This window comes from Geotrypetes seraphini, chromosome 16 (assembly GCF_902459505.1).
Source record: "Geotrypetes seraphini chromosome 16, aGeoSer1.1, whole genome shotgun sequence".
Taxonomy (NCBI): domain Eukaryota; kingdom Metazoa; phylum Chordata; class Amphibia; order Gymnophiona; family Dermophiidae; genus Geotrypetes; species Geotrypetes seraphini.
In genome coordinates this window covers 23,570,075-23,595,371 of record NC_047099.1, presented here as the reverse complement: position 1 = coordinate 23,595,371, position 25,297 = coordinate 23,570,075, and the positions used below count along the sequence as shown (strand labels likewise).

At 45.7% G+C, this 25,297-nt stretch overlaps 1 protein-coding gene across 2 annotated transcripts in view; it reads right to left on the bottom strand.

Annotated features, from left to right (window-relative positions):
* The window catches only part of KCNAB3 (potassium voltage-gated channel subfamily A regulatory beta subunit 3), a 50,075-nt gene that overhangs the window by 11,307 nt on the left and 13,471 nt on the right, over positions 1-25,297 (bottom strand). Inside the window, exons 4-10 of one of the 2 annotated variants that reach the window (XM_033924912.1) lie at positions 23,286-23,365; positions 19,162-19,206; positions 17,607-17,651; positions 17,353-17,396; positions 15,422-15,508; positions 2,034-2,119; positions 348-468 (exon numbers count right to left, since the gene is read on the bottom strand). In XM_033924912.1, coding sequence (XP_033780803.1) covers positions 348-468; positions 2,034-2,119; positions 15,422-15,508; positions 17,353-17,396; positions 17,607-17,651; positions 19,162-19,206; positions 23,286-23,365 — 508 coding nt within the window. The remainder of the gene's footprint in view (positions 1-347; positions 469-2,033; positions 2,120-15,421; positions 15,509-17,352; positions 17,397-17,606; positions 17,652-19,161; positions 19,207-23,285; positions 23,366-25,297) is intronic. The other variant, XM_033924913.1, reaches the window with a different exon arrangement.

The window sequence follows — 25,297 nt, the reverse complement described above, 5'->3', positions numbered from 1 at the left end:
AGAGGATGCGGTAACAGCGGTTACTGTAGATGGGTTTAAAAAAGGTTTGGACAAGTTCCTGGAGGAAAAGTCCATAGTCTGCTATTGAGACAGACATGGGGGGAAGTCACTGCTTACCCTGGGATTGGTAGCATGGAATGTTGCTACTATTTGGTTTTTTGCCAGGCACCTGTGACCTGGATTGGCCATTGTGGAAACAGGATACTGAGTAAGATGGACTATTGGTCTGACCCAGTATGTCTATTCTTCTGTCCTATTCTCTCAACTCTCTCCCTTTTCTTTATTTCTCTGCTCTCTGTTCTCCCTCCCTCTTCCAGTGCTCTCCGTGCTCTTTCAGTTCTACTCACCAATCTTATGGTAGAGTTCTGGCAGCTGCGTTTCCACCTTCTCTCGCTGAAAAAGATGATACTCTGCCTGCTCACACACAGGCGGAATGAGATTAAACTGGCGGGCCACAGAGTAGGCTTCCTTGTAGAGGCAAGCATCAACAAAATTAATGATTCTCCAGGGATAAAGCCTTTGTCCTGTGTCTTCTCTCATTCTCGTCACTCTCTACATCTCTCCTGCCACTCTTTGGAATCTTAGCTTCGCCCACCACTCCCCTAGTCCAGGGGTAGGGAACTCCAGTCCTCGAGAGCTGGATTCCAGTCGGGTTTTCAGGATTTCCCCAATGAATATGCATGAGATCTATTTGCATGCACTGGTTTCAATGCATATTCATTGGGGAAATCCTGAAAACCCGACTGGATTGCGGCCCTCAAGGAGGGACTTTGAGATCCCTGTCCTAGAGTGACCAAACAGTCAGGAAAACCCGGACATGTCCTCTATTTCAAGGACTGTCCAGGTGCCTAGACAGGTTTTTTTGTTTTTTTTAAATGGAGGAGTCTGTCCAGGTTTAGCCAGCTCTCCTGACTCCCCCACCTACCTCCTCCCTGGGCCCAGCCACTGTAATTGAATCTTCGGGCAACTGGCAGCAGCAACAACGTAAGCCTGCTGCCGTCAACCTACTCGGAAGCCACCACTCTGTAAGTCCTGCCTATGAGGGAGTAGGAAATCACTGCACAGGTGACTTCTGGGGCAGGCCGGTGGCAACAGGCTTTCTTCATTGCTACTGCCAGCTGCCCAAAGATTCAATTACAGCGGCTGGGCCCAGGGAGGAGGTAGGTGGGGAAATCAGGAGCTAGTGAGATCTTGAGGGGAAACAGGAGGGAGGGGAGGGAAGGGAGTTAGAGAAACAGCATGAAGGGAGGGGCTGGAGAAACAGCATGGAGGGAGGGCTGGAGAACACCATTTTGTTCACAGTATCTGTCATAATTAAACTGCAGGCTCTTTCGAGCAGGGACTGTCTCTTGCGTGTTTAATGTACACTGCTGCGTGCATCTGGTAGTGCTATAGGAATAAATAGTAGAAGTAGGGGCTGGAGAAACAGCATGGTTTGAGGGAGAGAGGGAGGGATAAACAGCATGGAGGGGGTGCTAGAGAAACAGCATAGAGAGAGAGAAGGGCTGGAGTAAGCATGGAGGGCTGGAGAAGCATTATGGAAAGGAGAGAATGCTGGAGAAAAAGAGCAGGGTAGGGAGTAAGGGAGTGCTGGATGGGAGGGGAGAGACAGGCACAACAGGAGAGGAGGTTGTAAGGAGAGAGAGAGAGAGAGAGAGAGAGAGAGAGGCATCATTTTTTGGGGGGGTGTTGGAAGGAGAGAGAGAGTGAGAGAAAGAAAGAAGCAGGGGAGGGGGTTGGAAGGAGAGAGAGAGAGAAGCACCTGTGGGGGAGGAGGATTGGAGGAAGGGAGAGAGAGATAAGCACTAAAAGAGTACAGAGGATGGGAAGAGGGACCAAGGAAATGAGTGGAGAGTGGGTGAGGTCATGTGTCCTCTTTTTTTTTACTTCACAAATATGGTAATCCTACTTGCCACTCTTCCTAATCACCCCAAATCTCCCTCCCCACCACTTTTATTTATCCCCCCCTTCCCTCCCTCTACCGACAACTTCCCGTCTCTTGCCTAATTTTCCCCTCTATTCCCACCGCTTACCATGATCTCCATGGCGCTCCAGCGAGATGTCCCCCAGTACATTGCCATGCTTTGGTTAATCACATAAGTCATGGCACGCACGATCTCTGCAATCAGGATGGGAAATAAGGGGTTAAAAAAAGGAGACTTGCTCAGTGGTAACACTTCCATAGAGGACTCCTGGGTCAGCTACGCCGGGGTTGCTGTGGTGGCAGCATTCACAACCCCTGCTTATCAGTAAAGACGACACCTATTAGATCAATCATCGTTAAATATTCTTATTCATTCGCTCGTCATTTCATGCTTGGTTGATAGCAATTCACTAGACAAAGGAGTCACTAAGAAAGAAAGAAAACGTCTTCAAAGCATTCAAAACACCGCCGTAAAAATGATTTCAAAAGCACGTAAATACAATCATGTTACACCTCTTTTGATCAAAGCTCACTGGCTTCCTATAGATCAGTGGTTCCCAACACCTGTCCTGGGGACCCCCAGCCAGTCAGGTTTTCAAGATATCCCTAATGAATAAGCATTAGAGAGATTTACATACCTGTCACTTCCATTATATGCAAATCTCTCTCATGCATATTCATTATTAATAATAATAATAATAATAACTTTATTTTTCTATACCGCCTTAGTCAGGCGACTTCTAGGCGGTTTACATTATAAGAAGGCTGGACATTCAGCGAATAGCAAAAATCTTAATACAATACAATATCATAGATCCACTTACAATACAATACAGTGAGTCTAAATACAATAACATATAATACAGTCTAAATACAATAGTATATAATACAGTGAGTCTAACTACAGTAACATATAATAAGTCTAAATATGATACCGTACAAGGAGTCTTAATGCAGTACGATAGTCTGAATGGGAAACTTACGTGTTAAATTGGAGATCTATGGGCAAGGAGTATCTAAGAGATTTAGGACATCCATAAGTTGGAGTTCTAAGGGTAGAGGAGATCTGAAAAAGATCTCCTCTACCCTTAGAACTCCAGATATTAGGGATATCTTGAAAACCTGACTGGCTGGGGGTCCCCCAGGACAGGTTTGGGAACCACTGCTATAGATCATCGAATTACCTATAAAATAATGTTGCTGACTTACAAGACCAAAACTTCCGGCCAACCTGATTTGATTAACAGGCTATTAATCCCCCATACCCCCCATCGTATATTGCGTTCATCTAATCAAAACTTGCTATCCATCCCTTCTTTGAGATACATTGACACTAGCATCTTTTCTGTTACGTCCCCTACCATCGGGAATTCAGCACCAAAGAGAAATTACATCCCTTGACAAATTTAAAAGTAACTTGAAGGCTTTTCTTTTTAAGGACGCATATGACGTATAATAGTCCTTCTAAGGACGGCAATGGAAATCTGTTTTAATCACTTTAACTTATTTTATGTTATTCTGGACTATTTATGTTTTGTTCCCCTTCCTTTTGGGGTTTTTTTTCCCCTCTTCCCCTCTCTTTCTTTTTATATAAATTGTATTTCTGCCCATTTCTATCCTGTATCGGTAAGTTAATGTTTGTCAGTGCGTTTTTGATTGTTTGTAGCATTGTTTGTTATTTGTTCCTAAGGTACATTCTAATTATACTTTGTTTTTATATTATGTAAAACCGCTTTGGAATTTGAATAAGGCGGCTTATCAAATTTTTAAATAAACCTGAAACCTGATGACCAGATTTAGAGTCCACTAGGTAGAGTTCCAAGAAGGAAGGGCTAGAAACGGGAGAGGTGGGGAAGAAACGCTGGTATTTATTTATTTATTATAATTCATTTCCTATCACGTTTTCTCCAAAGCGCTCAGAACTGGTTATAGGGGTAAACAATGTGTACTAGGTTTGCCATAATTACAGTACAATTTTTTTTCCCCTAAATTGACCCCAACTAGAGGGTCTAATACGGTGTTCCCCCGCGAATTCGTGGTGTGCGCGGACTCACCAATTCGCGGTATTCTCCGACTGCCTCTTCCTGTACTAAAGTCGGGCTACACCAATCAGGAGCTGCGTGTCAAAGCCTTGCTTTAGCAACGGGAAGGGGCGGTCCGGGCAGACCGTGAGTGATTTTCTTCCCTCACTGGCGCTCCAGTTGCCCTCGCCTACCTCTCCTGCCTTTTGACAGGTGAAAAACCGTATTCGTGGTTTTTCGAAATTCACGGGGTTTCCTGGAACGTAACCCCTGTGAATATCGGGGAAGTACTGTATACATAATATACAATTTCCAGGTTGGATTTGCCATTGACACAATGCAAGATTTTTCAATAGTTTTCCTAATGTGACACCGGGATCTGGTACCAATATACATTTCTTTGTAATTCATCAATCATGGGTAGAATCTGGTAATATTTATAAATGGACTTGAAATACTTTTTTTTCTCTTTCTCTCTCTCGATATTATATTTTCAATTAAACTGGACATCATACTTTTTACCATTTCATATTATTCATTTTTTCATTTGAATTTGTTATTTGCTGGTGTTTATTTTAATTTATGTTATGACAACCTGATGAGTGGTACTTTGACTAAACAGGATACTTGTCCTGATGTACAGCTGGGAGAACGGTCCACGCCAGGCGCCCTCATGGTGAGGGCGTAGGTACCCATCCTCCTCTCCACCCCCCGCTCTTCCCTGCCCCCCCCTGTCGGATATATGCTCCACTTCCTTTCCCCCGTACCTCTGTAACATTCCTGGCACGAGCAGCAAACCCCAACCTCCTGTTGCGCAGGCGTCAGTTCTTCCTCTGACATCACTTCCTGGACCCGCGCCTAGGAAGTGACATCACAGGAAGAGCCAGGTGAGGGGTTGGCTTGAGATCAACAGCTTCAGGAGTTCAGGTTTTTTTGAGTTTACACCAGGGTGTGGCCAAGTTCATAGGACCTAGCCCATCCCACTGCGTAGATTCAGATAAGTCATCAGTATTTATTGCTAGAGAATCATCAGTTTTGATAGTTCATCAGTGGTGGTTGGACAGTGAATGCTACGATGGTCCTATAGGCAACCTTGCTTTGTTCATTACACATTGATCACTTTTTGGTTGCGGGTCTCAGCATTGCACAAATATTTTAAAATAAATTTAACTGTGATTTACGAATGTGTGCGTATATATATATATATATATATATATATACAGTCAAACCTTGGATAGCGACTAACGTGGTTTGCGAGTCTTTTACAAGACGAGCAAAAAACATTTTAATAAATTTTAACTTGATAAACGAGTGAGGTCTTGCCGTACGAGCACGTAGGAGCGCATCACGTCATCAGAACCCACAGTTCAAGTGCGCACATCTTATGCTGAGCGCGGCTGAACGTAATAGAAGTGTCACGCCCAATTTACCCATCACTCATGCACTCACAACATACGGTATTTTATATTAAAGTTTTGGGGTTGTGGAACGAATCATCTGAATTTCCATTATTTCATATGGGAAAATTCGCTTTGATATACGAGTGCTTTTGATTACAAGCATGCTTCTGGAATGAATTATGCTCACAAACCAAGATTTATATATATATATATATATATATATACACACACACACATACATGTGATGATCTCTACTTATGTGTGCATGCATGTGATTGGATTTCTACATGTGTGTAGATCCTCCCAGCATTTATTCCCCTCCCGATGTCCCTCTTATGTCCCTACTAGAGGTCTGCACGGGAATGGGGATCGCGGGAATCCCGTGGGTCCCGCGGGGTTCCAATGGGAATCCCCCTTAACCCATGGGACTCCCATGGGGATCCCCCTCTGGCCCACGGGACTCCCAAGGGGACACCCCTCTAGCCAACGGGACTCCCTTGGGGATGGAAGGCTTTGGAAGCAGGGTACGTCCATATAATATAATGGACACGTCAGCCCTAGTAAAAGAGGGGGTTTATTACTTAATTACCTGAATAGAAAACAAAAAAAGGTTCCATCAAAGAGATTCCACAAGGAAAACAGCAGTGTAAAACAAAAGAAACTGTGGAATTGATAATCCTGTCAGAAGTAATTGCTGCTTTTTATGGGGATGGACGGGGATGGAGGTAATTCCTTGCGGAGATGGGTGGGGACGGAGAGGATCCTGGCGGTGACGGGCGGGGATGGGTGGGATTTCTATCCCCGTGCAACTCTGTAGTCCCTACCCCTCCCAAGGACACTGCTCGGCACATACCCCACTCCGAATGCCCCCCAGCAATTGATCTCCCTCCGGATGTCCACCCAGGTATACTCTCCCTGATGTCTGATCTCCCCCATGGGGCTCTTCTCTTCTCCTAAACCCCTACCTTCTTGTGTGCCTTCCCCAGGCCTACCTTTGAGGGTCCCTGGGGTCTGGTGGGAGCAGGGCAGGAATGGTCCCCCGTTGCTCCTGCTTTGCCAGTACCAGATTCAAAATGGCACCAGTGACCCCTAGTGATATATATCTGAATTGTCACTTGCGATGTGTGTGCGTGCAGGTACGTGTGATAAGATTTCTGCACGTATGTCTCTGGATCTCTGCATGTGTGGGTGACTGGATCCCTACATTTGTGTGTGCATTTCTATGTCTGTAGGTGTGTGAGAGGCTGAGTTTCTGCATGTTTCTACATGTCTCTGCGTGAGGATTTTTTGTGTCTGTGCACGAGCAGGGTCGTAGCATAGTTGCTATAAATAGGACCTACTATTTCTGGCCTCACCGTTACTCTCTGTTTGCCGAAGCAGAGAGGAAAAAAAGGTTTGGGCTAATCTGATGATTTCAGCAAAAAGAAAAAACGATGAAGAGTTGGCTGGGAGTCCATGCTAACCTCAATCTGTCAGGACAACTCGCAAGGCGAAGCGAGGGATGGAGTAAGAGAAGGGACGAGACGCTCTGTCTTGAATTCGGTGACAGGTCAAAAGCGCGCGCCGACAAAGGCACGCCGAGACAACTTAGCGCAAGGCGGAAGCCCGCGCTGAAGATAAACAGTGTTTTAAGGGGCTCTGACGGGGGGTGTAGGGGGGGAACCCCCCACATTATACCGAAAACGCCACTTTTTCCCCTAAAAAACAGGGAGAAAGTTAAGTTTCCAGTATAATGAGGGGGGTTACAACCCCACAAACCCCCCCAACACCGGCGCGATCTGTATTCAGTAAAGTGGGGGGAGGTTCCCCACCAACACCCCCCGTCGGAGCCCCTTAAAACACTGTTTTTCTTCGGCGCGGGCTTCCGCCTTGCGCTCAGTTGTCTCGGCGCGCCTTTTGACTATGAACCCTTGAATTCACATTCCCAAACCTCCCCTCCCATCAAAACAACTGAATTCAGTGAGAGCAGGACTCCTGGCTCTCATCAGGGACTATTTCGATGCCAACAACCAGTTCTCGAAGTTAATTATTTATTTATTTAGCCCGTCCTCCCAAAGGAGCCCAGAACCGGTTACAGGAGTACATTCATAGCATGGGTAGGGCAAACTTTAGCGAGACATAGACTCTTCAGCATTTACAGCATGGACAAGGGGGTTTAGATTATAGCAATTACAGTATAGACATAACATGCAGACTTACAAATGCAGACTTAGTGGACATAGGGTGGTTTAAATTGCAGTATTTCCAGTGTAGGTATACTAGGAAGTGAAATAGCTTTCTTTGCAGGTGGGTGCATCTTTGTTGTCAGAGAAAAGTGGTAGCAATTCAGGTTATATTTGCGGTGGCGCAGAACTCATGCTTGTATGGAAAATTTTTCATACGCTGACAGGTTAAAAATGCTGGGGCTGTTCTCCCTGGAAAAGAGGAGACTTAGAGGGGACATGATAGAAACCTTCAAAATCCTAAAGGGAATAGAGAAAGTGGATAAGGACAGATTCTTCAAACTGTGGGGAACCACAAGCACTAGGGGTCACTCGGAGAAATTGAAAGGGGACAGGTTTAGAACTAATGCCAGGAAGTTCTTTTTTACCCAGAGGGTGGTGGACATATGGAACGCGCTTCCGGAGGATGTGATAGGACAGAGCACTTTACAGGGGTTCAAGGAAGGTTTGGATAGGTTCCTGGAGGATAAGGGGATTGAGGGGTACAGATAAAACTAGAGGTAGGTTATAGAAGTGGTCAGTAACCACTTCACAGGTCACAGACCTGATGGGCCGCCGCGGGAGCGGACCGCTGGGCGAGATGGACCTCTGGTCTGACCCAGTGGAGGCAACTTCTTATGTTCTTATGTTCTTGTACCCCCTCCCCAGCCAAAGTTAAAAAGGTACAGAGGAAAAGCGTGGCAGGGAGAGCGGGGGAGGGGTGCCACCGCCCCGGGTGCCTGCACACCCTCATTACACCACTGGATATGCTGCAGAAAAACCTTTGCTCCGTCAGCGTGGCGGCGCAGAAAAAAAGTTTGCAGGACACTGCGTTAAAACACGGCAACCTCTACTAACCCACAACTCAGAAAGAGGCGTGTCCATGTGGGCGTGGCTGGAGCATTCCGAAACGTCACGCACGCCGTTACAGAATACCGCCTCAGCGTGCCTATCATGGCCACCAGCATGTACCCCAGGCTTCGGCAGATGTAAGTCTGGCGCCCAAAGTTAGGCGTGGAAATTGGTGCGCGCCCTTTGTAGAATGAGGCTAGCAGCTACACAGTGTTTCGTGGCAATTTTTTTCCCCAGCACCGAGGGCTCCTTTTACTAAGCTGCGATTGCAGTTTTAGCGCGCGCCGAATTGCCGCACCTGCTAGGCCTTAACGCCAGCATTGAGCTAGCGTTAGTTCTAGCCGCATAGCGCGGGTAGAACGCACGCTAAAATCCTGCGTGCGCTAAAAACGAGCCTTGAATTTTAAGTGCGATTTATAGAAATCCTCCCTATGTGCGTAGAATTGCGCAGTCTACAGATTGCTAAATATTTGCCCTCCTGTTGCTCTAAACTTTAGAGACAGAAAAGTCCAAAAGGGGTTCACAAAGGGAGCGCTCAGGAACCAAGACTGTACACACCACGCCAGCCGCGTGAAGGCTGACAAGATGAATATCAAATATTAAGGGTGCTCTCAGTGTGAGCAAGCAGTAAGGGGAGACTAGCTCCAGTACTTCATAACTCAGGTAGAGGTAATATACCCCCAACCGCACACCATCACTGAGCACTCTGGGGCGTGCAATAAATCAAGTAGAAAACGTTCACAAATCAAAAGTAGATAAATTAACTGAGTGAATAACAGGTGGAACCTGAGCGACCCCTGAATGAACCCTACCAGCCAAAAACCCCAGCGCCGAATCAAAACATCAAGAAAAAGCGACTTAACTGAAAAGTGAAGCAGGAACTCATCTCTGAGACTCAAAATGAAACGCGTCCGGAAAACAGGTTCAACCGAGCCGGTTTCGGGGAAAAACCCCTTCTTCAGGAACCTAAGAACCCGACGAGCAAAAGTGAGGGCGGCTGGAGGGTTGGAGGGGGTGTACAGTCTTGGTTCCTGAGCGCTCCCTTTGTGAACCCCTTTTGGACTTTTCTGCCTCATTGTTGTGTTGAGTTCAGGTTGTGGCAGTATATTTTGGAGTGTGTTTTGTTGCTAAACTTTAGAGAGACAGGAGGGCAAATATTTAGCAATCTGTGGACTTAACCTGCAGTGGTTCGTAACCTGGGGTGCGAGAAAGCATTTCCAGGGGTGCGAGAGAAGTTTCTACATTAATAAATATTTATACGTAAGTAAATTATCTACCAGTAAATGTAATCTCCCAGAGGAGGTTATTGCAGAATCCACTGACCTAGGATTTAAAAGCAAACTAGATGCACATCTCCTTATGAGAGGCATAGAGGGATATGGGTGACTAGAATTACGCCTAGGTGTACACCTGGCTGGGCCTCCGCGTGTGCGGATCGCCGGTCTTGGTCTGATCCGGAGATGGCGGTTCTTATGTAACTTATGTAATCTCCTAAATTAAAAAAAAAAAAATAGAAAAATATTTTTCAAGGGGGGTGCAAGAACATATTTTCAGAGGGCGAGTAGGAGGGCCGCCGCGGCGGGCACGGAAGCCCGGGGCGAGGGCCTGGGTGGCGCCACCGCGGGCGCAGGCCTTGGTGGTCGTAGCAAATATGCCCACGAGAACTTTGAAGGCCGAAGTGGAGAAGGGTTCCAGGTGAGCAGCAGTTGAACGTGGGTCAGTCGGTCCTAAGAGACTGGCGAGCGCCGTTCGGAAGGGTCGTTGCCATAGTAATCCTGCTCAGTACGAGAGGAGCCGCAGAGTCAGACATTTGGTGTATGGGCTTGGCTAAGGAGCCAATGGGGCGAAGCTACCATCCGTGGGATTATGACTGAACGTCTCTAAGTCAGAATCCCCCCCACCTAAACGGAACGATACCGAAAAGTTAGACACCAACTCCAAAATCTCGATTCGATAAAAAGTAGGTAGCCTAGTCCAAAGTGCCTACACGAAAAGTGGACGTGGCTAGGGGGCAGATCATGGATTTATTTTCAAGTTGGGTGCCTCTTTATGAATCAGGTGCCACTGGGCTCTGATATCGGTGCATAAATTGGGGACGCCTAAATGTTAGGATGTTGAGCACCACCTTAGACGACACGAAACGTGATTATATAATGGGCATCTAAGTTTTATAGAATTGGTGCCTGTATTAGTGCTTAACTTTAGGCAGACTTTATAGAATCAGGGCCTAAGTGCAAGAAGGTTAGCTTTCATAAATTACAAAAGATGGCAGAAAGAGGAAGACAGGCAAAAATATCTGGGAAAGTTAAAAGAGGCTGGTCGTGTAGTCAGGAAAGCAAAGATGCAAATGGAAGAAAAAATAGCTGACACGGTAAAACGGGGACACAAGACTTTTTTTTTTTTTTAATATATTAGTGATAGGAAGAAGTGCAAAAGTGGCATTGTGAGACTCAAAGGTGAAGGGGAGGAATATGTAGAAGCTGACAAAGAAAAGGCCGAATTGCTTAACAGATATTTCTGTTCTGTGTTCACTGCTGAAGCACCATGAGTGGGACCACAGAAGACAAATGCGACTAGGGATGAAGGAGTAATAGATCCTTATCAATTTTCAGAGGGTTGCTTCGTGAGGAGCTACCTAAAATAAAGGTAGGCAAAGCAATGGGGCCGGATGATGTACATCCAAGGGTGCTGAAGGAACTTAGGGAAGTTCTGGTGGCTCCACTGACTGACCTTTTCAATGAGTCTCTAGAGTCAGGAGTGGTACCAGAGAACTGGAGAAGGGCAGATATGGTCCCTCTCCACAAAAGTGGAAGTAAGGAAGAAGTAGGGAACTTCAGGCCAGTAAGTCTGACTTCTGTGGTAAGCTAATTAATGAAATGCTTTTAAAACAGAGAATGGTCAAGTTTTTGGAATCCTGTGGATTACAGGACTGGAGGCAACATGGATTCACTAGAGGTAGGTCTTGTCAGACAAATCTGATCAATTTCTTTGACTAGGTGACCAGAGAATTAGATAGAGGATGTGCGCTAGATGTGGTGTATTTAGATTTTAGTAAAGCCTTTGACAGTGTTCCACAGAGACATCTAATAAATAAACTGAGAGCCCTCAAGATGTGTCCCAAAGTGACGGGCTGGGTCAGGAACTGGTTGAGTGGAAGGTGACAGAGGGTAGTGATCAATGGAGATCGCTCTGAGGAAAGGGATGTTACCAGTGGTGTGCCTCAAGGTTTTATAAATGACTAGTGTTTAAGCCCGTTACATTAACGGGTGCTAGAATAGATGTGTAGACTTTTAGCACAATGGGTCGCTGAGGCGTTTCTTTCTTTCTTACTTTATGTTTTTTATCTCTCTCACTGCCCCCCTTTCTTTCTATATCTGCTCTCTGTGTGTCTCTGTCTCTTCCCTGACCCCCTGTCTTACTGTCTCTCTCCCTGGCTGTCTGTCAGTCTTTCTTTGTTTCTGTATCTTCTCCCTTCGCGAGTGTGGGGCAGTTGTAGGCGCGCATGCGCACTCCTTCCGGCCACGGACATACGGAACACGCAGGTAGGAGTGCGCATGCACCGCTTAGGGTGCTAGAATATATGTCTGTCTCCCTCCCGCTGACTCTCTCTCTCCCTGGCCCCCTTTCTCTGTCTGTCTTTTTGTCCCTCTCCCTGCCCCTGTGTCTTTCTTTCTTTCTGTCTCCCTCCCTCCCGCTGTCTGTCTGTCATTTTTTCCCACTTCCCTATACAGCAGCAACAGCATTTCCCTCCTATCCCCCCCTTTCCTGTGCAGAAGCAGCAGTGGTATTTCTCTTCCCCTCCAGGTCCCTGTGTAGCAGTAGCAGCATTTTCCCCCACCCCCCTTTCCCTTCTCTTACCGCGATCTGGCCTGCTCCTTCAGCCCCTCCCCCTTCTTTTACTGTGTTGTCCTGCTCGATCTGGCCTGCTCCTGACCCTCCCATCCGACCCTCCCACCGCCGACAAACCTCCCGGCTGCAGCCGCGTAGGCAGCACTTTAAACACGCTGCTTCGCGGACTTCTACTGCCGATTTCCTCTCCCGCGTCTGTCTCTGATGAAGTCATCAGAGACGTGGCAGAGGAAATCAGCAGTAGAAGGGCGTGAAGCAGCGTGTTTAAAGTGCTGCCTAAACTGCTGGAGCCGGGAGGTTTGTGGCGAGTCAACGGGCGGAGCGGGGCTGCTCTCCACCACTCAATTGCTGCCACTGGAATGCAAACAGGGCCGCAAGTGTGGGGCAGTTGTAGGCAGCGCATGCGCACTCCTTCCAGCCACGGACATACGGAACACGCAGGTGGGAGTGCGCATGCACCGCTTAGGGTTTTATTATAGCAATATTGCTGAAGGGTTGTCGGGTAAGATTTGCCTCTTTGTGGATGATACCAAAATCTACAAAAGAGTAGACACGCCAGATAGCATGAATAACCTGAAGAAAGACCTTGAAGAGCTTGAAGAATGGTCTGAAATTTGGCAGCTAAAACGTAAGGCTAAGAAATGCAAGGTCATGCATTTGGGCTGCAAAAAACCCGAGGGAACGGTACAGTTTAGGGGGTGAAGAACTGATGTGCACGACAGAAGAGCGAGACTTGGGTGTGATTGTATGTGATGATCTTAAGGTGGCCAAACAGGTTGAAAAGGTGACGGCGAAAGCTAGAAGGATGCTAGGTTGCATAGGGAGAGGTATGGCCAGTAGGAAAAAGGAGGTATTGATGCCCCTGTATAAGACTTTGGTGAGACCTCATTTAGACTATTGTGTACAATTCTGGAGGTCGCACCTTCAAAAAGATATAAAAAGGATGAAGACGGTCTAGAGCAGGGGTAGGGAACTCCGGTCCTCGAGAGCCATATTCCAGTCAGGTATTCAGGATTTCCCCAATGAATATGCATTGAAAGCAGTGCATGCAAATAGATCTCATGCATATTCATTGGGGAAATCCTGAAAATCTGACTGGAATACGGCTCTCGAAGACTGGAGTTCCCTACCCCTGGTCTAGAGGAAGGCTACTAAAATGGTATGTGGTCTTCGTGTTAAGGCGTATGGGGACAGACTTAAAGATCTCAATCTGTATACTTTGGAGGAAAGGCAGGAGAGGGGAGATATTACATTACATTAGGGATTTCTATTCCACCATTACCTTGCAGTTCAAGGCGGATTACAAAAGAATTATCCAAGATGTATTACAACAAGAACTTACAAAAAAAAAAAAAAAAAATTGGTCATTTTCAAAAAGAGTGAGAAATGGGTAAGGTTATTTGTTTGGGGCAGTTGGCTTTAGTGAGAGGTGGAGTTTGAGACTTGCGGTATTATTTCTTTTTTCAGAGTTTTCTTGAAGAGTATGGTCTTTATTTCTTTTCTAAAAGTCTTGTAGTCGAGGGATGCCGTCAGTAGATTGGCGATTTGGTAGTCTAGTTTGGCTGCTTGAGTGGCCAGGAGGCCATCATATAGTTTTTTTCCGTTTGACCTCCTTAATTGGGGGGTATGAGAATGGGGTGTGAGTTTTCCTATGTCTGGTTGCGGTGTTGTGGATGAGGAGGTTATTCAGGTAGTTTGGACTGTCTCCGTATAAAGTCTTAAATAGTAGGCAGTAGAATTTAAATTGTATTCTTGCTGGGATTGGAAGCCAATGCGATTGGAGATATGCTTCTGTAATGTGATCATGTTTCTTTAATGAGTAGAAGAGTCTTAGTGCTGTGTTTTGGATAGTTTGTAATTGTTTTGTTATGGTTATAGGGCATGGGAAGTAGAGGATATTACAGTAGTCAAGTAGGCCTAGTATTAAGGACTGAACTATGAGCTGGAATTGAGTTTTCTTGAAGAATTTCCGAACTTGTTTTAAGTTTCTCATGACTAAGAATGACTTTTGTATTGTTTTATTGATTTGCGGTTGCATGGTGCAGCATCTGTCGATAGTTATTCCTAGCAGTTTTAGGGTGGTTTGTATGGGGTAGTTGATTGCGTTGATTTCAATGTTGGTTATGGTTGGTATTTTGTTGTTTTCTAGGAGGATGAATTTTGTTTTATCTGGGTTCAATTTATGATAGAGACGTTTAAATACCTACGTAATATAAATGTGTATGAGTTGAGTCTCTTTCATTTGAAAGGAAACTCTGCAATGAGAGGGCACAGGATGAAGTTAAGAGGTGATAACAGACTTGCACGGTCTGTGTCTGTACATGGCCGTTGGGTGGAGAATTGGCTGGGGAGGGCTTCAATGGCTGGGAGGGTGTACATGGGCTGGAGTAAGTCTTAACAGAGATTTTGGCAGTTGGAACCCAAGCACAATACCGGGTAAAGCTTTGAATTCTTTCCCAGAAATAACTAAGAAGAAAAAATTTAAAAATTTAAATTGAATCAGGTTGGGCAGATTGGATGGACCATTCGGGTCTTTATCTGCCGTCATCTACTATGTTACTATGTATAGGCTCCAGAGTAATCTAAGGAAATACTTTATTACAGAAAGGGTGATAGATACGTGGAACAGTCTCCTGGAATTGGTAGTGCAAACAGAGACGGTGTCTGAATTCAAGAGGGCCTGGGATAGGCATGTGAGATCTCTCGGAGAGAGAAAGATCATGGTTACTGTGGATGGGCAGACTAGATGGGCCAGATGGCCTTTATCTGCCGTCATGTTTCTAGGTTATGGGCCCTGATTGTGGTCACAAAGCGAGAGGCTCGAGGTTTTTCAAGGTGTCAGCTCTGTGCACCAACCTTTGGCCTGGCACCTTCTCAGGCATGGGTATAAATACTGGTGCCAAGTAAGATTCCTCTTATAAGCAGCTACACAGTGTGAGAAAGAAGTCATGCCAGCAATGGAGTGACAACTGCTTATGCCATAAGAGACCTGCCTCAAGAAGCCTGAACTAGGCCATGTCAGGCAAAGGAAAAGAGGCAGGGCCAGATGGCTCCTTGATGTGCTGGGAAGGTTTAGTCAGCCCTTGTTTCTTGGTGTTAGTGCTAATGGATGTAGTCAACAGGGCATTACAAGGTTCTGTTACCTGCAAACCACCTCCACCCATCTTTACTCACCTTCCATAGGGCTGTTGGCATCCATCCTGTTGGCAAAAACGATGTCCACATAGTCTAATTGGAGCCGTTCCAGGGAGCCTTTCAGCCCTGAGAAGAGGACAGAGCAGTTACAGTCTCACAGAAACCCTGATGACCCTGACTTTCTCCAAGCAGTGAGCAAAATCCGGTAAGCCTAATCCAGACACCCAGAAAGTCCTCTAAAAAGAAGGCATGTCTGGGTAAATCTGGACATCTGGTATGGTCCAGTTCAAAGAGGGAGACATTTTGGCCAATTCTGGCTTTGAACTTGCATCCCAAAGAACTAGTTTTCGATTCTACCCATTGAAATCAGTACTCCATGTCTCAACACTGGTCAACAAGCATATTGCTACTGCAGTTCTGTCACCTGTACCTTAACAAGGGCCACATGCTGACTCTAAATCTGAAAACAGTTTTCGTCTATCACAACCTGTTTTTTAGTTAAGCATCAGTTTGTGTTTATATCATTTTCATCAATAACGCTACCGTGAAGCGTCAGTATTTTACTGTTTCTGTAACACATTATTGCATTTTAGAACAGCTCATCGATTACATATAGCAGAACTGTAATTTGAAAGTTTATAATAAAAAGTGATTGTGCCGTTTTTTTCTACCTGTGAATTTTTATATTTTGTTTGGTTTTGTCTAAGATATTATAATTGTGAACAGACGAGGTTGTATTAACCATCCTGATAATTTCAGTTATGTCTGTGGACAATTTACTGCACAAGATCAGTGAAAGAATCTGTCCAGCAGACTTCAAAGTGCATACAAGTATTATTTTGGCAACCGAGATAAAGCGTGGGCACCTCATGTGTGCGCTGTCTGCTATTCTGGATGAACACGGTGGCGATGGACAGAAATGGTGATTCGTTTCGGCACCTAAGAAGTATGTTTGGTTTCGAGAAAAGTGAAGGCACAATCAAAGAAGGTGTTTTCGTTGGACCCAAAATACGTGAACTGATCCTTGATGATGCATTCAAACAGAAGCTGAACCCTGCTGAATCAGCAACAAGGGAAGCATCCGTGCTGGTTGTTCAGAATTTTCTCGGTAATCACAGATCAGAGAATTGTGCTCAGCTTGTGGAGAACATGCCAACAGCATATCAAGCTAATGGGTGCCAGAATGTCACTTAAAATGCACTGCTTACATTTTCACCTCGACTTCTTCCCACCCAATCTTGGTGATGTCAGCAAGGAGCAGGGGGAAAGATTTCATCAGGATATCAAGGTGATGGAAAGCAGATTATCTGGGAAAATTCAATCCCATTATAATGGGAGACTATTGCTGGTTCTTGCAAATGTACAGTACAAGCGAAAAAGCGAGTGTCCCAAACATTTCTGGATGTGCTGACATCACTTTTGTGTGAGTTAAGAGAGGCGTAAATAACAGTATGCTGTAACATGTCTCCTTATCGTCTTTGTGTTTGTTTTCAGAGTTTGCCAATATTGTGCCGATATCTCAGAAACCTGACGTGCCAGCTGAATTTCAATTACAGAGCTGAAATCAGCATCATTAAATTAAGAACACTTCTTAAGTTCTCAGCAGCACAGAAAAACTTTTTTTTGTTGTTGACTAGTGTAATGCTTCACCAGAGGCATGTCAGAAAGCCATAACTGGCCTTAAAACAAAAAAAAAAACCTTCTTCAAACTGGGTAACATGGAAGCTTTACAATTAATCATCGGGAGAGAGAGACTGGCCCCTAACCTCAGCCCCTTCTCCTTTATCTCTCTTCCACACTTCTCTCTCAATCCTTTCTGGTTTCTAAGATCCCCTCCTTTCCTCCATAGCCTAAATACAAGGTCTTTGTTCCCAGTAGATCATCCATAGATTCAAAACCACCCCCATCAGCTCCACTCTCCCTCCACAGCATCTCCGCTCCCCATGCCCTTCCAGTCTCTGCCCCTGTACCTTCAATGATGTGCTTCCGAGAGAGCCCTCTCTCTGTTTCTGCTCTGCAATTAGAAGAAAGAAAGAAACCAGAGCACATGAGAATTCATGTTTTATCATCCAAGAGAACACCTTTCGCCCAGAGCGGTGATGGTCATGTGGAGGAGAGAGGATTCGTTAACGTAAGGGGGATCAAATTCTAGTGCATGGAGATGAAAAGCTCAGCTGGAAACGGCCTCACATGCACATGGTGACTCCAGATGTCAGATACTTACTGCCCTCCCCAGAAGATTTTGGTGGTGACAACATAGCTGGAACGTCTGTAGGGACACACAAGGATAAGGCTGTTTCCCCAGGGCAGTAGGACAACATATAAAGGTGGGTCTGATATGCTGCCTTTCTGTGGTACAACTCAGTGGCAAAGCGAGAATGGTAGCTGCCCCTGGCCTCTTCTCTGCCTCCCTGCCCCTCCCCATCACACTTGCATACCCCTTCCCTTCCCCCGTACCTCTTTCAACTTCCCTGGCGCAAACCGCATCTGCAACTTGCTGCCTGCACCGGCTCTGGCTCTCCCTATGACATCACTTCCTGGTCCTGTGACCAGGAAGTGACATCAAAGGGAGAGCTGAGGCCAGTGCAAGCCGCAGGTTGGAGCTACTGCTTGAGGCGGTGAAGAGCTAGAGCTATGAGGGGAAGGCGCACGCGCTGTCATGGAAGAGTAGAAAGGAGCAAGGGAGTGGAGAGAAGGAGAGGTCCTTGCCCCCCTCCCCCCTTACTATGCCACTGGTACAACCAAAGCACTTTACATTCTGTATATTCAGGTATTATACCAGACTACCCTGGGGAATGGAGGGTACTGGTTTGTGTCTAGACCAGGGGTTCTTCTTAACCCGGTCCTCGGGACACACCTAGCTAGTCAGATTTTCAGCACATCCACAATGAATATGCATGAGATAAATTTGCATGCACTGCTTCCATTCCGTGCAAATCTATTTCATGTATATTCAAAGTGGGTATCCTCAAATCCTGGCTGAGTAGATGTGTTCCAAGGACTGGAATAAGAATCCCCGGTCTAGAGTAAAATCATCCTGTAAGCAAGAATCTGTTGTATCGTTTTATCACCTTAAAAATTTGCAGAACTGCCTTCATCTGATAGGCTGGGGTGGGGTTGAAGCAGTTTATAAATAATTTTTTTTTAAAAATAGGAAGGAACCCCATTAATGACAGGAAAGAGACAATCAATCATACACCTGGATAGACATCTAGTAAACAGTTTCATGCAAACTACCGCTGACCCCAAACGCGTCATCTGATTGCCCTATAACAAGACCAGCCAATTCATACAGTTCTGCATAACCATTGCACAGTTTGTGATGCTATTGGATAATGATTCAATCATGGGGTCCACTCATCAGACAGGACCCTATTTCCCATTATAAACAGGTGCGTAGGAGAACCTGGTCCAGGAAAGGAGGCAGCATGGAAATGTCCTTCGTGGCAGACAGAAATTCCGTTTTTCAGAGGGGACCAGCCATTACCGAATCCTGCCCTAGAATCAGGCCATCGCCTTGTACAACTATAATCAATCTCAAGTGAAAGAGACAGACAAAAGGCAATAGATACACAGGGCTTTCATCTGACCTAGGTTAACCCAGACAGACTGTGTTTAGTCCCACTGCATCTTGGGATTTGTAGTCCCTGCCTGCTACAGACAAGTTAGAGGTACAAGTCCATGAATATAATGGGGCAAAGAAGCCAAAACTTTGGATCCGTTGACCTTCCTCCTCACCAAGACATACAGAGATAGGCAGACAGTAAGAACAGACTTACCTCCATTCTTTTTTCTTCAGGATGTTTCCCAGAATCATTTCTGCCCTAAACATGAAAAAAAAGGAGAACAGAGCTTGAAGAGGAAGAAGACAGGAAGACGGCAAGTAGAGACAGGGGCTAGTTTACTCAGGAATGCTGGCATCCAATCGGCTGGTTTATTCTAGTGGGCTCAGAAGAGGTTTATCAAATAGGAGAGAAGCAGAAAGAGCCCAAGGAGTCATCATCTCAGATGACCTGAAGGTAGCCGGTCAAGTGTAATAACGCAACAGGCAGAGGGGAAAGTACGCTCAGATGCATGAGTAGAGGCAAAGTTGGAAAAATGAATCTATACTGCCGTTTGTTGGTTGCTAGTCAGCCCCCACCTTGAGCCTTGTGTTCATTTCTAGAAGCCACAGAGGTCAGGCCTTTGTAAAGTCATTGACGATGGAAAGAGATCAGAGAACTGATGCAGAGCCTTAAGAACTGACCCTATACCATCGGCTGGAAGAAAGCTATGACAACATTCGGGGCGTCTCACACTCCTATGAAGACTCACACTCTCGCGCTCACTTTCTGAGCCCCCTTCTCTCTCTTATTCGGAGCGTCTCACACTCATTTGAAGGCTCTCTCTCACGCTCTCTGAGCCCATTCTCTCACGCGCTAGGAGTGTCCATGCTCATTTGAAGGCTCTCTCATTCTTTGAACCCTTTCTCTCGCTCATTGGAGCCCGAGAGCCAGTGCACGGGCCACTACTTTCACGAGAGAGAAGCCTGAGAGAGAAGACAGGCTAAGTGGCCCCCATGAGTAGGACGATACTTGAGTACAGCATCTTTTTCCCTGTATCAAGTACATGTGTTCTGATACCTATGCACATATTTCTAGCCATGAATGGAGGACAGTCCCCCAGATTTAGGCCCCTTTTATGAAGCCATGTTAGAGTTTTTAATCGCTGGCCATGGCGGTGTTAGCTCCAACGCTCTGGTGATTAAAAAAAAAAAAAAAAAAGCATAATGCGGCTTCATAAAAGGAGGGATTACGCAGGTGACCACTTAGGGCTCCTTTTACGGTGTGAGGTCAAAAGCGCGCCGGGACAAAGGCACGTGCAGACAATTGAGCGCAGTGCGGAGGTGCGCGCCGCAGAAAATTACTGTTTTTAGGGCTCCGACGAGGGGGCGTGGGGGGGAACCCCCCCCACTTTACTTAATAGAGATCGTGCCGCGTTGTGGGGGTGTTGTGGGGGGTTTGGGGGGTTGTAACCCCCCACATTTTACTGAAAACTTCACTTTTTCCCTGTTTGTAGGGAAAAAGTTAAGTTTACAGTAAAATGTGGAGGGTTACAACCCCCCAAACCCCCCATAACGCCGGCGCGATCTCTATTAAGTAAACTGGGGGGGCTCCCCAACAAAATCCCCCGTCGGAGCCCCTAAAAACTGTAATTTTCTTCGGCGCGCGCCTTTGTCTTTCGCGGGGTTGTCTATGAACCCCTTTTGCGAAGGTGCGTTAGGGCCTTAACACGTGGAATAGCGCGCACTATAATGCCACGCACGCTAGCCGCTTCCGCCTCCTCTTGAGCAGCCGGCAGTTTTTCGGCTAGCGCGCGCTAATCCGGTGCGTGCTCTAAAAACCCTAGCGCACCTTCGTTAAAGGAGCCCTCAGTTCACTGGACAAATTCCCCTGAAGACTGTCTCATGCTTTCTCCGCTCTGTCTATATCTTTACAGAAAGCATCAAAGAAAATTAAAATGTTTTATGCTGCTTTTTTTTTTCACTAGGAACCCCCCCTCCCCCCAAAATACTACACATTCCAGTTTTATACCCCATATATACTACACGGCATCCTCCCTCCCTTTATCCCACTTTCTTGGAACTCCCCAAACCCTATTACCACCAGACCCACCCACCAAATTAAAACTATCCTTCCCCTCGTTAAAAGGCATTTCCCATGCAGGAAAACTAGGGACCTCCCTCCCCTTCAGAATCCCTGAGCTCTGGAACAACCTTGCCTCCCCTCTTCGGAACCTGAGCTCTCTCCAACTTTTCCGTAAACATCTGAAAACCTGGTTATTCTCAAAAATGTGATACTTACTCCATCTCTGGCATACTAAGCCCTTTAATATTCTTCTTCCTCTGACCTTTAACCCTCATTGTAGTTCCTTTCTATCCCAGCTCCTGTAAACCGTGCCGAGCTCTACCATTGTGGAGAGGATGCGGGGTATAAACCTAAGGTTTAGTTTTAGTTAGTATCTAAAAAAATCTCATGCTTTTAAAACCCCAAAGCATGAGATTTTAAAAAGTCACTCTTTGGGTTGGTCCACCTCTGGCTTGCATCTGCAATCTGAATGGCCAAGGAGTTCCTCTCTACCTTACACTTTTACTGTGGAATGGACCCTCGCTCTCACTCTTTCTTCCCTGTCCTACCTCCCTCTTTTCCCATTTTCTTCCACACTCTTCTCACACCTTACATAAGAGCTGTTCTGTCAGGACAGAACAAGGATCTGTCTAACCCAGTATACTTCTCCCTCCGTATTTGCTTGAATAGGGGATTAACAGACTCGTGAATGCAGAAAAACCGTGAATAATTTTTTCATATGTTATTCGCTGTTTTCTATTAAAAACCGCGAACAACATGGTGACAAAAGTGCTAGGAATCAGCGATTTTCTCTGTAAACGCTTGGAATCAGCGATTTCTCTATGCAAACTGATGTAATTGGGGGGGGGGGAGGCGCCAGCAAACTAAAAACCGCAAATAATCGAAACCGCGAATGCTGAAACCGCAAATACGGAGGGAGAAGTATATCCTGTTTCCAACAGTAACCAAGTACAGTTCACAAGTACCTGGTAGAGACCCCAACGAAGCTACCGATCCCAGGGATAAGCAGTGACTTTCTCCAGGCCTACCTTAATAACATTTTATGGACTTTTCCTCCAAGAATTTGTCCAAATCTTTTAAAACCCAACTACATTGACTGCTTTTAGGCCATCCTTTGGCAACGAGGTCCAGAGCTTAACTATGTTGAGTGAAAAATTCTCGGATCTTTTCCAGATAAGCCCCGCCAAAAAGTTAACCCCCGCCACCCAAAAAAAATTATAAAAAAGAGGCGCGATCTGTAGAAAGTAAAGTGGGGGGGTTCCCCCCCATACCCCCCCCCACCCCCCCCCCCCCCCGTCGGAGCCCTTAAAAAATGGTCGACAGTTTTTCCTATTTTTTTATAATGTTAAGTTTCATATCCTCTTTTTTATAATCTTTTTTGGGTGCTCCGATGGGAGGGGCGTGGGGGGAAACCCCCACTTTACTTTATACACATCGCGCTGCGTTGTGGGGCCGTTGTGCTGAGAACTTCACTGGTTAAGGTTGCGTGCACTGGCAAAAGGTGGCGGGGCTTAACTTTCGGCGCGTCCACTTTTTCCATTAGTGGCGGGGCTTATCTGGAAAAGATCCAAATTCTCTTTGTTTTAAATGTGCCACTGTGTAACTTCATGGAGTTTCCCCTAGTCTTTGTATTTATTAAAAGACTAAAAAAAAAAAAAAAAAATCAATTCACATTTACCTGTTCCACTCATTATACAGAGATCTCTATCATATCTCTTCTCCAAGCTGAAGAGCCCCAACCTCTTAAGGCTTTCTTCACATGAGAATTGTTCCATCCCCTTAATCATTTTTGGTTGCCCTTCTCTGTACTTTGTCCACTTCCACTGGATCTTTTTTTGAAATGCAGCAAGCAGAACTGCACTTAACATCTTCTCCAAGCCAATGAGCTCTAAACCGCTTTAACCTTTCCTTATATGACAACCCTTCCATCCCCTTAATCAATTTGGTTGTCCTTCTCTGTGCCTTTTCCAGTTCTGCTATGTCTTTTTGAAATGTGAAGGCCAGAATTGTACATAATACTACAGGCGAGGTCTCACCGTGGAGCATTATGACATTCACCAGAGGCATTATGACATTCATTGTTTTATTCTCTATTTTCTCAGTAATTGCTAATACTCTGCTTGCTTTTCTTCCGCATACAGTTTTCACAAATTTTTAATCTCTTCTTTTAATCCCTCATTCCACTGTCTCTCCTCTTCCAAGTCCCCTTTTCTCTCCTCAGCTTCTGTTTCTTCCCTCCCTGCACCCAGCACTGGTACAGAACTGACGAACCGTACTTTCCAGAGGCGTACACCTCAGCCGTGTCGAAGAGGTTCACCCCGTTCTCGTAGGCAACGGTCATCAAGTTTTCTGCCATCTGTCCAATTAAGGAAAGAGAGAGAGAGAGAGAATCATTATGAAAAGCCAGGGGATGATGAGCATTGAAAGGAGGGGGAGGGGGGGAACAAAGCAGAGAAATTGAGAGATGATAGAAAATGAGGGGCGCAGTACACTTGAGGGAGAGGAGGAGAAACTGAGGGGCAAGAAGAGCCGGGATATGGGAGGCAAATAAATAAGAAGCAAGGTGAATCGGAGGGGGGAAGGGGAGACGGGGGAGAGAAGAGGAGGGAAGGGAAAGGAGAAAAAAAAGAGACCACTGGATAGGGTGAACTAGGGGAGAGGGAGAGCAGAAATTAAGTGGCAGAAGAAACTAGAATATGGGAAACAGGATGAATCAAATGGGATGGAGAAAAGGAGAAAGAAAACCCAAGGGGTAGGATGACTCTAGAGCAGTGTTCTCAAACTCAAACCCTTTGCACGAGGAGTTAAAACAGTGGGCTGATTTATAAAGCAGACACTGCTGATTACACCCATAAATGAACAGAATATCAGTGTAGGTGCCAGATATGTGCCTATATGCTTTTCTATATCTCTGACAGCATTTTGTTTGCAAGTGGGAAAGGCACATTTATAGAATACTATAAGTTACACATACACCTCCCATAGTGGCTGGCATAAGCGCATACCCACATAGAATACCCAGCTACATGAGTAAGTGCCTATGATATGAAATGAATCGAAAAGTATCAAGAAAAGAGTGGAATAACTCATAAGTTTCATGGCTCCACATCGTTCTCTTCTTGGCTGGGCTGAGACCTTTTCAGCAGCCCCTCGTATTGTGATGTCATAATGCCTCATTCCACCAATGCCTAAGAGCCAGCCTCATCGGTGATGTCACAACGGCTTGGTTTCCCTATGCATGTGCCCATGTACTAGACGCATTTGCCTCACTGAAACAAAGTGTCAAGAAAAGTGTGAAATAACTTATAAGTTTCATGGCTCCATATCATTCTCTTCTTGGTTGGGCCGAGAACTTTTCATTATAAAATAGGGTCCGATATTCAGCCCACATAAGTGCCATGGTCAATGCTGACCCTAGATATTCAATGCAGGGCCGTTTCCAGTGACTGGCATTGAATACATAGTAAATGACAGCAAATAAAAGACCTGAATGGTCCATCCAGTTTGCCCAATAGGTATACAAATTATAAATTCATGATTAAGTCAATTGTCTTTGTTCATTGATATTTCTGGGTCACGGACCGTAGAAGTCTGTCCGGTACTATGTGCTTAGGTTCCAACTACTGGAGTTGCTGTAGAAGCTCACTCCGGCCTATCTAAACCATCCCAAATTACTGGAGTTCCTATTAAAGCCCTCCCTCCTAGCCCATCTTAAGCTGAATAGCCATATATGGGACACACATCTTGCAAGTCTGCCCAATATCAGCCTTAGTTCTTCAGTACAGGCCTTAGTTCTTCAATGTATACCCTTAATTTTCTGATTAGAGATCCTCTAAGGGGGTGGCTCCATGTGCAAGCTTTCTTCAGCTTGAATCCCTCATGAAGGAAGTAAAGGAACTGAGAGAGGAGGTGGCAAAACTGAGAAGCATCCGTGAGAATGAGAGGTACATCGATGAAATGGTTCATGAGGCATCAAAGATTTTTAGGAGCGGGGAAGAAGAGGCTGTGCTGAGGGAAGACAAGTGGACTTAGATTATGGAACCCTGCAAGATTGGTACTGTGACTCTGCCGGCCCTTGAACTGAAGAACCGGTATGCTGTCCTGGAAGTGAGAGCATCCCAAGGAGAGGAAGGACCAAAAGCTTGAAATCTCAAAAATTGCTGGATCTAGAAGGTGTAAGGTAGTGGTGGTTGGCAATTCCCTTCTGAGAGGTACAGAAGTGTTCATCTGCAGACCAGACATGATGTCCTGGGAGATATGCTGTCGACGTGGTGCCATAATACAAGAT